At 43.5% G+C, this 12,628-nt stretch overlaps 1 protein-coding gene across 2 annotated transcripts in view; it reads left to right on the top strand.

The window, feature by feature from the left end:
* The window catches only part of PDGFRB (platelet derived growth factor receptor beta), a 145,186-nt gene that overhangs the window by 95,885 nt on the left and 36,673 nt on the right, over window positions 1–12,628 (top strand). Inside the window, exons 9-10 of one of the 2 annotated variants that reach the window (XM_053303784.1) lie at window positions 6,633–6,762; window positions 8,810–9,021. In XM_053303784.1, coding sequence (XP_053159759.1) covers window positions 6,633–6,762; window positions 8,810–9,021 — 342 coding nt within the window. The remainder of the gene's footprint in view (window positions 1–6,632; window positions 6,763–8,809; window positions 9,022–12,628) is intronic. The other variant, XM_053303785.1, reaches the window with a different exon arrangement.

Consider the following 12,628-nt stretch of genomic DNA (forward strand, 5'->3'; position numbering starts at 1 on the left):
GCAGAAAAACATTTGCAGAGGGAAAGCAAAAAATCCGATGCAAGCTGCCAAAGGGAAAGAACATAACTTTGAGAATTGTGGAAACTATGTTCTTGCACTTGAAAGCAGTTTTATTTCAATCAAATAGGCAATGCATAGAGGCTATGAAGTAAAGTTCAAGAATGATCACTGTTATATTTGGGATGGACAAGAATTGTTAATCCAAGGATCTTTAAGAGAAACCACCCAGGGACGTTTTTGTTTGGGGCGATATATAAATGTACTAAATAAATAAATAGATAAAATGGCTTGTTTGAAATTGATTGCATTAACAAGACAGCCAAGGTTGCAAAGGGATGTATGTATAAACAATGTGAAAATTTGTGGTACAGGAGACTCATACGTAAAGATTTTAAAATAATTTCTCAACTTGAGAATGAAGATTTAGCAAGAAGCTTGAGAATTCAGTCCTGCAAGACCAATGACTCTCAATGTTTGTGCTGTTGGAAATGCAAGTCAGAAATACCTTTCCTCAGCGAACAGCGAAAGAGTCACAGACCATAGAGTTGGTTCATAATGATGTCTGTGGACCAATGCAAGTAGAATCTTCTGGTGGAAATAAATATCCATTGACTTGTATTGATTACTAAGCCACCTATTGGTGCAGTGGGGAAATGCCTTGACTAGCAAGCCAGAGGTTGCTGGTTTGAATCCCCGCTGGTATGTTTCCTAGACTATGGGAAACACCAGTATTGGGCAGCAGCAATATAAGAAGATGCTGAAAGGCATAATCTCATACTGCACAGAAGAAGACAATGGTAAACCCCTCCTATATTCTACCAAAGACAGCCACAGGGCTCTGTGGTCACCAAGAGTCGACACCGACTCGACGGCACACTCTACCTTACTCCAGATACACTTCTACTTGTAAGGTTAGGAAGAAAAGCCAAGTTCTAGAGAAATGAAAAGAGTATGTTGCAATAGTGAACAACAAGTTTGCCAGAATGCCTCACAGACTGAGAAGTATATTGGTGGTGAATATAATGGTGATAATGATATAAGTGATGATGATGATGATGATGACATAAGAAGTGATAATGGTGGTGAAGGAAATGACCAAATATCTGATGGAAGAAGGAATTGAACATGAATGTACACTCCTGAAAGAAAGAGTGTTTGGATCAAGAGCATATACATATGTTCCTAAAGAAAAAAAGAAATAGACTGGACTGCAGATGTGAAGAAGGAATACTATCTGGATATACACTAGGAAGAAAAGGATACGGAATCCTTGATGTGGCCACTGGAACAGTGAGAATATGCAATGCGGTATATTTTGATGAAAGACCAAAGTCAACCACAAATCAAATACCAGAAACTGGACCAGAGATCCAGATGAAAGAAGAACCAAAAGAAAAAATTTCCATAAGCCTGGAACAAATCAGCGAACCAGAACCAGAAGGGGAAACAAAAGTTAAGCCAGAAGTGAAACGCTCACAAAACCCAACAAAGGGGTTCCATCCAGGAGATTGTCCTATATGGCCAGAAAGGAAGAGACCCAGGAACCCTGCATATGGATCATTGAAGTGTTCCTCATGATTGCTCCAGGAGGTTACCCCCTTCTGTGGGGAAGAAGCCCCAAAGCACTTACCTCCCCGCAGATTATTGCTGCTTCGTCCCTGGGCAGCCAGATCAGCCACCCACACGATTACTGGCTCCATTATGGAGCCGGTTGGGTCTGCGGGGATTGGGGGCCACTCAGCCTCTGGAAGTCCTAGAATGCCACGCACAAGTGCGCAGGGCATCCTGGGAAGCCCTCCAATGCCAGGAGGCATGTTGTAGCCTCCCAGTCTGGGTCTCCTCGTGAGTCGCCATGGTGGGGAGCTGCGACATGATGACTCATGAACAGAGAAACGGGGTTAGCAGAGCACTAGGTCCCTCAGACCCAGGAGCATGTCCTCCCCACCATCCATCCCTGCATCACTGTCCACTTCTTTTCTAGGTTAGGATGCCCTGAGATTGGTCACAATATCCAAACTCACCAATCTCATCTTATTCTTAGGTACTTGCTTCAGAGAACTTGAGATGGATTGAGATAGATTGAAACTAATTTCAACCCTCAACTTCAGATCTCAGGTTCTTTGAAGCAAGTACTAGGGATGTACACAAAACCTGCTCAGGTCCAAATCTGTCCGGGGGGGTGGGTAGGGGAGCTTTCCTAAATGTAGAGTGGGTGGGAGGGGAGTAAGAAAGTACCTTAAAAGTGGCAGTGGCCACAGCCACAGTGGGGGTGATAGCTCCCCCTGCCAGCAGTCCTCCCCCCACCGGCCTCCCCCTGAATAGCCCAGATTGGTTCTGGTTTCTGCACAGATGTGGAGGTCATTTGTGTGACCACACAATTTGCGTGGTCACACAAATGGCCTCTTCACATGCACGGAGGCCATTTTAATGATCTCCATGCAGAGGCCCAAACCAGGCCTGAAATTGCCCAGGCTGCTCAGGGGGTGGAGGGTGAGTGAGGGCCAGACCCCCTGCCCCCCCCCCTTTACTTGTAAAGGGGAATCCTCCCTGGATTCCCCTTTACCCGTAGAGTTCCAAGCCAGATTGGTTTGAACCACGTCCAATTCGACCCCAAACCCTTCAAGCCGAGCCAGCTCAACACTGAGCCCAGCTCAAAGCAAGCCAGCTCACATACCCCTAGGAAGTACCTAATAAACCAAGATTGGTGGCTTCATATCAGTCTCAGTTTATCCTAACTTAGAAAGAAAGTAAAAACTTGTATGTGAGGAGGGAATGCCCACTCTTGGCTGAGAGAGGTTGCCCAGACCTCGGCTTCAACTACTACTACTACTACTACTACTACTACTACTACTACTGGTATTTATATACCGCTCTTCAGCCAAAGTTCATGAAGTGGTTTACATGGGAAAATAAATAATATATAAATAAGATGGTGCCCTGTCCCCAAAGGGCTCACAATCTAAAAAGAAACATAAGGCAATTGCCAGCAACAGCCACTGGAGGGATGCTGTGCTGGGGTTGGATAGGGTCAGTTGCTCTCTCCCTGCTAAACATAAGAGAATCACCCCTTTTAAAGGGGGCCTCTTTGCTCAGTCAGCAGGGGCTTAAGTTCCATACTAAGTCTGAGAACCTGCTCATAAATAATGTCTGCTGGGGCAATAAAGTGCTAGCAGTGGCAACCGGTCACATGATCATGGGGAAATTGTGAGTGGATGGGATGGAAGGACCTGGGCAAAATGGCAGACATCCTGAGGCACTGCAGAGCCAGGCAATTAACTAAATAGGGCCATTGGTCCATGCCCCAGTCTGTTCTATTGTGTAACCACAATCTTTGAACCTAGATCCTAATGCGATTTTATAGGGCTACAGTTTCATTCACTCTCCTGGGATACAAGTCTGGGCTCCTAGGATGGGCAACTCTAGGGGCAGGGGTTACAAAGGGCTCGTGCTGAGTGTTTTTCCTGTGGCTGTGTGAGCAGAGTGTTGGTATCTGAGGTCTGAGTGTTAGTTCTGCCTGCTCCCCTCACCCATATACCTCTAACATTTATTTATTTATTTACATTTATATCCCACTCTTCCTCCAAGGAGCCCAGAGTGGTGTACTACATACTGGAGTTTCTTTTTCACAACAAGCATCCAAAAATGTGTTTTGCCATTAAGTGAGCTAGCAGGGACAGGGGTTTGTTCATTGAGTTATTCTGGCCATCTGGGTTATATTGGTCCATTGCGGGGTATGCTGGGACTTCCGGAGGCCAGGCAGCCCCCAATGCCCACCATCCCAACCGGCTCTGTGATGGAGCTGGTAATCGTGTGGGCGGCCAATCTGGCCTCCCAGGGAGGGTGGAGTGCTTATGTGCGGGGAGAGCGGGCCAAGCCCGCTCTCCCTGCCAAATCCTCCTTGGCTCTCCACACTGCCTCCATGTGTGGAGAGCCTCCATGAGAGACAAAGCTGAATCCCATGCTTGTGCCATGTGCTCAAACGAGCAATGTTGTTGCTGTAAAGAGAACATTCATGGAGTGATTTTGTAAGAACTGTGAGTCATTACTACCTTGTTGAAAGCTTTTGGAGACCAGAACAATTCACAGAGAGCCACAGCTTTTCATCTACTACCATGACCACAGTACTCCTCCAGATAGAACTTGTTCAGGAAAAAAGCAGATAATCTTCCCACATAGTTATGGGCCATCCCCACTGTTAGGGTTGCTCTCTCTCCACACTTCCCTCTCTGTCTGTCTCTTTATTTATTTGATTGATTGATTGATTGATTGATTGATACATTTCTATGCTGCCATTCATTAAAACAATCTCAAGGTGGTTTCTTTCTCTTCCTATCTCTTCCCTCTCTATCTGTCTCATTCTCTTTCTATTTCTCTATCTTGCCCTCTTTTCTCTTCTTGCACCTTCATCAAAACAATGGCAAAATTGGCACGGTCTTTATATTTCCCAGGAATAATTTGATGTGCTGAACGTTGTGTGGCACTAGCTTCAGGCCTCTTAGTTTTGGCCAACATCACCTTTAGCCCACGCATGGACTCAAGTTATGCACTCCTAGTGTAAAAGACACCTATTATATCACAGTCTTATATACACAGCCCCGTTTCCAGCATATGTCACACATTGCTATAGAATATAGTAATTCTATAATTACTATACAATAACTTACATGGTAAGTAATTACAGGGTTGAGAAGCAATGGTATAAAGAGATATTGAGGCGCTTCACATGAAACGTGCGGAACTCCTGATGGCGTTCTGCAGGGAGAGCAGGCTTGGCCCACTCTCTACTGGCTTTGTCACAGAGCCAGCGGATGCCGCAGGGATCGGGGGCCGTGTGGCCCCCAGAAGTTCCAGGATGCCCCACGTGAGTGCGTGGGGCATCCTGGAGAGACCCCCGAGTCCGGGAGGCTGCTTGCCTCAACAAGAGACCCCCAAGCCCGGGAGGCTGTTTGTGTCACTGCTCTGTAGCAACACACGAGCAAAGTAATGAGGTTAATGGATCGCTCGCTCCGTTAACCTTATTTAAGGGCAGGGTTTTCTAGGCGGGCTAGCCACCTTGGGAGTACCAGGTTTGCCCGCGAGTCCGGTGGTTCCCACGATCAACTGAAAGTGGGCCCACTTTCCTTCGATCACTGGAATAGCCTCATTGAGGCTATTCACACACTCGTGCAAAACCCGGCTAAGGGAGTCCAGCCTGGTTTTGCACGCACGTGTGAACTGCCAGGATCGGGTCCAATCCCAGCGGCAACATGGTGGCAAACCCACCTAAACAGCCACCCTTTAAAACCAACACCTCTTTAACCTCCTTTTTTTAATTGTGTGGCAGCCGTGGCTGCTTGCAGCCCCAGCTGCCATACTGTGGGGATCCTAGGGAGGGGCGATCCCCATGATGCACTGCGCATTCGTGCGATGCATCCTGGTAGTTCTGGAGGCCGGGACGACACATCCCAGGTCCTGACCCTCCCAACTGCCTGACTGAATGGGTAATCTTCCGGGTGCGCAGGGAGCATGTCCAGCAACACAAGTGGGATCATCTGCAGGGAAGGTAAGTATAATCTGCCTCCTCCGCAGCCCGCCTGCGAGCCCTTCTCACTGATTGTGAGAAGAGGCTCATCATATTGTTGTAAACTTTGCTGCTAGAAGTGCATACAATAATGTTGAAATAACTACGGTTTCTGAACATTCTTTAAAGGCAGGCCCGCATCATTACAGTACATTACAGTACTTTGGAGGTTACCAGAGCATGGATCACAATAGCCAAGCTTTCTTTTCCTAGAAGGGTGTGCCAAGGTCAGCTTGGGCCTTCAGTGACAAAGCTAAATTTTTGGTTTGGTTTTTTTAAAAGGCATGGTCCATCCTGAGTACAACAATCAAAGGCAAATTTAACATTGCATCTGGTTTTTAACCCAGTGCGTGCTCTCTCTTATTTTCTATTGTGACCCACCTCCCCTCCCTCCCAAATTTTTCCTGGATGTTTAAAGCATGTTTTGACCCCATTAATGTTTGTTATCATATTGGAAAATATTCTCTCTCTCTCAATGTATATTGCTCTGTACTTGTTTGAATTTAGATGTTCACTTTGCAAACTCAGGTTCCCCACCCTTATTTGCTGAGATAGTAGGAAGGCAGGGCTGGACACTTATTGATGGGAGGAGTGCTTAAGCCTCCTACACCTGCTGATCTTGAAATTCCCCTGGAAATTCCTCCCTACAGCCAATTGGTTTTGGAGCCCAGAATCAAAAACATCTGAGGGGGGCATTTGCCGAAGAGAACTGATTGATCGAGGATGGGTTGAAGCTGTCTCTCTAGTTCACTATTTCTCTGTCTCTGCATTAGTGCTACAACAAAAAACGGTATTGGGAACTCTTTGTAACTTCTCGTTCTGCCCAGAATTAGTTTGGGAATTTACTGTTCCAAATAACTGGAAGTCATCTGCAACGTTGACTAGCATGCCTCTGACTTCAGATTATTTATGGATATGTTAAATAACAGCAGTTGTAATACAAACCCTTGGGAGATCTCATTGTTTATCTCTCTTTGTTGGGAAAGCTGTTTATTCCTACACCCTGCTTGCTGTTTTTTTTTTAACCAGCAAGTTACATGTTGTCTTGTGTCCTTTCCTCTCCTATATCCAGTCCCAGCTAAGGTGACTGATGTAAAAGAGACCAGAAACTTTTCCACTGGGGAGCAAACAGTGACATGCATCACAGAAGGAATGCCCCAGCCAGAGGTTGTCTGGCACAACTGTGCTAATGATGCTAAACGGTGAGAAGATAACTTTTTCAATTTCTGTCAATGTGCTTAATGGGAAGTGATGGAATTAAAGACTTGATCATGGAATTTTCTGCACTTAAATCTAATTACAAAGGAGATGGATTCAGACTGTTTATGAGAGAAATACTGCATAATAACAAAGCCTCTACAGTCACCCTCAGATTGCCTTTTCATTTCATCAGTGCAGAAGCCATCAAAAAATGTTTGCACCAGTGGGTGCACCAGTGTGCAATAACAAGTCATAGGAGAATAGGAAGCTGTACCAAGTCAGTGTTGGGGGTTGTTAATTTTACCCCCAATAGGTAAACAGCAGAGCACTAAGGAAGAGAGCACACACTCCAGTTACAGAGTAGGGAGCAGAGGATGGTTTAGTGGTTGCAGCTATTTAGAGAAAACACATGGAGATTCTTGTAGAACTAAATACTAAGTATTTATTGGTTAAGTACACATGGATAGGAAAGACCTAATCCTAATCTAAAGGACTACATAATGAACAGGTAAGGAGGGAGAGAGAAGTTTCCATCTATTCTCTAAGAGGAAAGGAAGGATTGTGACTCAGCACAGGAAGTGCTAAAGGGTCAGATCAGGGGTCATAGAGTAGGGACAGATAGGGAGGCCTTTACTCACTGTCTCTACTCCCAGTGCCCCTTGTGGTCGTTAGGATAGTTGGTGCCAAAGGTTGAGTCACTGGAACTCCCATCTCCAACAGACAGACCTTTGGTTCTAACTCAGTATTGCCGACTAGCAGTGACTCTCCAAGATTTCAGACTTTCTCAGCCCTACCTGGAGATGGCAGGGATTGAACCTGCAGCAGATACTCAGTTACGGCCCCATCCCCAAGTCACCTAAATCCATCTTCCTTCTTACTTGCCCGTTTTGCTGCCTCCTCCTCAGTGACCTGTGCCCCTGTGGTCAGCTGCCCTCCTTCTTTCCCAATCCAGCAATAAGTTGGGCAGCAGCTGTTATGGGGACAAAGTTGACTCACAAGCCACCATGTCACTCTTCACTCCTCTAAGTGGGTTGGCTACAAGGGGAGGCAGCAACATTTCTATTCCCTCCCTCCCCGACACCGCTCCCACTATTTTCAACAGAAAGAATGAATTTTAACTGAACTCTTTCTAGTACAGGTTAATAGTATTGTAAAGTTGAACTCTCTGCCACAAAATGCCGTTGAGCTGTTTCTGAAGGGTATACCAAAAATAAGAAAATGGGACCATAAGAATTGTCCTATCAGATCAGATCAAAGTCTTCCCTCTCAGGTCCTCTGGGGGACTCACACCTAGGACAGGCAGGGAGGCAAGCAGGTAAAAGTCCTCCCATGTTTGTCCCCAGCACCTGGTGCTCAGAAGTCCACTAAGCATGTAAACCATGGTTAGCCTGGCATGGAGATTTCACTCTATTGGAAACCAATGTATGTTCTCCCCTTACTGATTCAAGATGCATTTTCAGATACATATGAATGGCACCACAAGCACCCAGTAATTTTACTTATAAGTAAAATAATTATAATTATACTTATAATTTTTACTTAAAATTACAATAAGTAATTTTACTTATTACAGCCCAAGAACTTCACAAGCTTGTTATAGCCCAAAGCACTGCTTCAAACTGGTCTCAAAATGAGCATTTGCTGAAAGGTCATCATAATTCTGCAAGTCATTGAGAAGGATTTTCTCAATGGCATGCAGAAGCATATAATCTGCCCTTGTGAGAAAACTTGTACACACTACTGGTTCACTAAAAACACATTTTGAGCCTGAATGGAAAATGATAAACAGCATAATAGTATTCCCAAGTGGTCTCCAAGTCAGGCCAGACTTGGCTGTGCTTAGCTTCATCAAGGATGCCTCATTCAATTGACCCTAACTGTGGGACAAGATATGACTTTAAGGCTGTATTCCTATGCACACTTACTTCTACAGAATGAGACATGTTTCTGAATAAGCATGCATAGGGCTGGGTTGGTGTGTGAATGAATGAAGTATCTGAATATGCCACTTAAGTTGTGCTGTCTTCTATTGACTCTTGCCTTTTGTAGCAGGTGCCCTGGAGAAGCTACCAGAATCCTGGGGAACACCTCTGAAGAGATAGATCTTCAGACAAATGCTACGTATCAAGAGGACAGGAAGATTTACATTGTTACTAGCAAGCTGCGCCTCCACAGAGTAGATGAACCAGTCTATATAAAATGTGCCACTCAGAATCTCCTGGGTGCACACAGCTCCCAAATTATCGCCCTGGTCCCCAATAGTGAGTCTCATAACATGTGTCTTGCGTGATGTGTGAATGTGCACAGACGTTTTTATTTCTGCACTGTGATTGTGAGAATAATGCTGTTTCTGAAACCTGGCAACCTAGCCTAATATTTATTTATTTATCATTCATTCATTCATTCATTTCCCTGTGATGAAGGGGCATGTTTTAAATTCACTGACAGAAGCAGAAGACCCACAGCATGAGTTATTGGGGATGAGTTATGCTGGGGCCCTGATCAGGTTAAAATCTGATTGTTTCAGGATTTTCCTAAGCTTGTTGTTGATCTAAGGAAAGAATCTGCATGGGCAAAAAGCCTAGCTCATGATAAGCAACTATCTTGCTTCCTTAATATCCAGCCGTTTTTGAGAGTTAACAACTCTGATTCCCCATGGGAATATGAATACAATGGATATTTATATACCGCTTTCCAACAAATGTTTGTTTGTTTGTTTGTTTGTTTACTTATTGTTATACCGCCCCAAACCCATGTCTCTGGGCGGTTTACAACAGATAAAAACAACATTAAAACATTAGTTAAAAACAAAACCAAGAAATTTAAAACACAACAATTTAAAAATGTTTAAAACAATGCTCTAAAACAACATTAAAAACAATCAGAACAAAAGTTCCCAAAGTGGTTTACGAATGAATGAATGAATGAATGAGACTCTCTGTCCCCAAAGGGCTCACAATCTTGAGAGGATTGCTAGAAGCTGAAGAGGTTGGAATATGTTTGAAATGTAATTCCTTTTGGCTTTTATTGGCCTCAGTGACTGAATACGGCATTATCTTTTTTTGCCAGGAAAATACTTTGTTTAAATTCTAGCAGTTAATTTTGCATATCATCTTTATTCTTCGTTACTGCTGAGAAATAATGAGGTTTTGCAAACAACCATAATTGCCACCGGGGGTGGGGGGGGAGGGCTGCCAGCCCTCCTGCACACAATCTCCTTCCCCATTTTTCTCTGACACTCACTTCAGCACAGGAGTGGCACCACAGTAAGTGGCAGAGCAGGGAGCCAGAGCAGGGAAGTCCTCTGGCATCCCTCAATGCACCATGCCAGGAGCACAGTGCATTGATGGATCCTCCCTCAGCTGGGCGCTCTTGCCCTTTGGCTTGGTGAATGCTCAGGCTGCATACAGCCAGAGCATACACATGACCCCAGTGCTGGGCTTAAGGGTGCACTTGGGATTGAAAGTTGGGTCTGGCTGGGTGGGAGTACTGGGATTGGGAGCAATCCCGGTGAGCAGCCTAACCCAGCCTGGGGTGCCCCAACCTGGGTTAGACTGCTCCTGAGAATAGCCTTTGTGACTAATGCCCGATCTAATTCTGAATTTTGAATTCTGAATTTTGCCTCCAAGTTCCACTTTTACTGTATAACTAAAATGTTGTTGATTTCATTTGTGTTATGAATGTGGAATCTGCTTGATTTGGATATGTTTATTACCATACTGGATCTGTGGGTGTAATTACAATGTCTAGGACCCCAAACCCCTAAAATGATAAATCTTTATCTATAATGCTGGTTGGGTCTCCTAAACATTTTTCAGTATGGGGATTTGAAATAATAATTTAGATTCAGGAAAACAATGGTTAAGGTTTTAAGAGTTTTGCTTAAAGTGGGGAGGGGTGTTTGGAATTTTGGGGTATTGATCTACAAGGCATTTACATGCCTGACTTGATTGGAGTCTTGGGTGGAGAGATTGGAAGGGCTAACAAGAAGATATGGGATATTTATTGTACTAGGATTTCTGTTGGCCATTTATTTTTTATTGCTTTTTATTTCCCTTGGTTTCTCTTTCTCTTTGTAAAACCATGCCACCTACTGGATCATTCCTTAATTTCTTTTGATAATACTCTGTTCCTTTCACAGCCCCTGTCTTTCATCGTAATAAATCTGGCACGTTTTAGCCTACATTATTTTAAACATGAATAATCTTAAATTCATTACAGGAGAAACTCGCTATCTGTGGATTCACCATCTGTGGATTGGGTAATAGACACCCGAGCTCAGCATATGCAGGGGGTAAATGGGGGAAAGGGTTAAACTTGCATATTCATGGGTTGGTGGTGTCCAGAAATGACGTTGAAGGTCATTTCTGGCTGCTATTTTATGGAGAAGAGCCATTTTGTGGTATGTTCTTTCAAAGAACACCCCCACACACACACCCCATGATTTTCCGCACCCCATGATTTTTCACAGAATTTGGGGGACTTTGGGGGGCATCACTGGACTGCAGATAATCTGTGGGAACAGAACCCCAGCAGATAATGTGGTCCAGCTGTACTTGGAATGTCAGAGGGCTCTCAATGCCTCAGAAACTGAGAAACGTTCTTATAATGCTAAAGAGGGAAAACATTGATATTGCCCTACTACAGGAAACTCATTTAAAAGCTCCTGAGGCAAAGCATATACAGAAAGACTGGGTGGGTGAAACTATTCTAGCTGGCAACTCTTCCAAAGCTTGGGGAGTTGCATTGTTTCATTAAAAAGCACGTAATTATTTTGGACACAGTGATTGATGGAAATTGTAGTAGATTCCTACTAGCAAAGGTTAGAGTCAATGGTCAATTATTTACCTTTTGTAACATTTAAAGTCATACAATCCTGACTTTAATGGTGATAATGACTGTGATAATATTATCCTTAGAGGAGATATTAATGAAGTGCTGAACCCCCTTCTGGACAGAAATATTAATAAATTAGTTAGATCCAAATCTAGGTTAATTATTGAACAAACAATGTCAGATCTTGGTCTTTACAATATTTTGAAAACTAGTACAAGCTCTGTCAGAGATAATAATTAATTATGGGCAATCTCCATCCCCTGATAAGTACACCAACCTACTTAACCTTCAGTATGAAGTTAATATTTTGCATTCTAAACAGGTAGATTTCATCCTTACTTGTGTTAAACAAAAATATATGGAAAGTGGTAAAAGAGTTGGTAAGCTTCTGACACATAAATTAAGATTTAATGAAGAATTGAAATAATATTGCCTCTCTTTGGGATGAGGCAGGAAGGATATGGAATGATCCGGTAAAAATTAATGAATTATTTCAAGGCTTTTATTCCAAATTATATGAGGGGGATAAAATTTATAAATCTGTGGAGATTAACCAATTCCTGGCTTTATTAAATCTCCCACAGCCCTCCTCAAGTCAAACGGAAAGTGATAGTGCACCCCTTACTCTAGACAAACGCCACCAAGGATTTAAGGATATGAAATCATGTAAAGCACCCGGGGCTGACAGTTTTATAATAGAATGGTATAAAGCACTTGAAACTAAATTAATCCTGATATTATTTTGTACAATTGATAGGGAGCTGGGTTGTTTATGTCTTCCTGCTTATATAAATAAGGCTGCTATTACTGTAATCTTAAAACCAGATAAAGATCTTCAGTTTTGTAGCAACTATAGGCCCATATTCTTCATAAATGCTAATGCAAAAATCATCGCCACTGCTCTGTCCAAAAAACAAAACAAATGCATGCATTTCCAGCTCAGCATCACTCCAGTGGCTGTTGCTCCAGTGCCTGTCTTCTGGTTCTTTTTTTAGATTGTGAGCCCTTTGGAGAAAAGGAGCCATTTTATTT

The sequence above is a fragment of the Hemicordylus capensis genome, chromosome 2, assembly GCF_027244095.1.
Source record: "Hemicordylus capensis ecotype Gifberg chromosome 2, rHemCap1.1.pri, whole genome shotgun sequence".
Lineage (NCBI taxonomy): Eukaryota > Metazoa > Chordata > Lepidosauria > Squamata > Cordylidae > Hemicordylus > Hemicordylus capensis.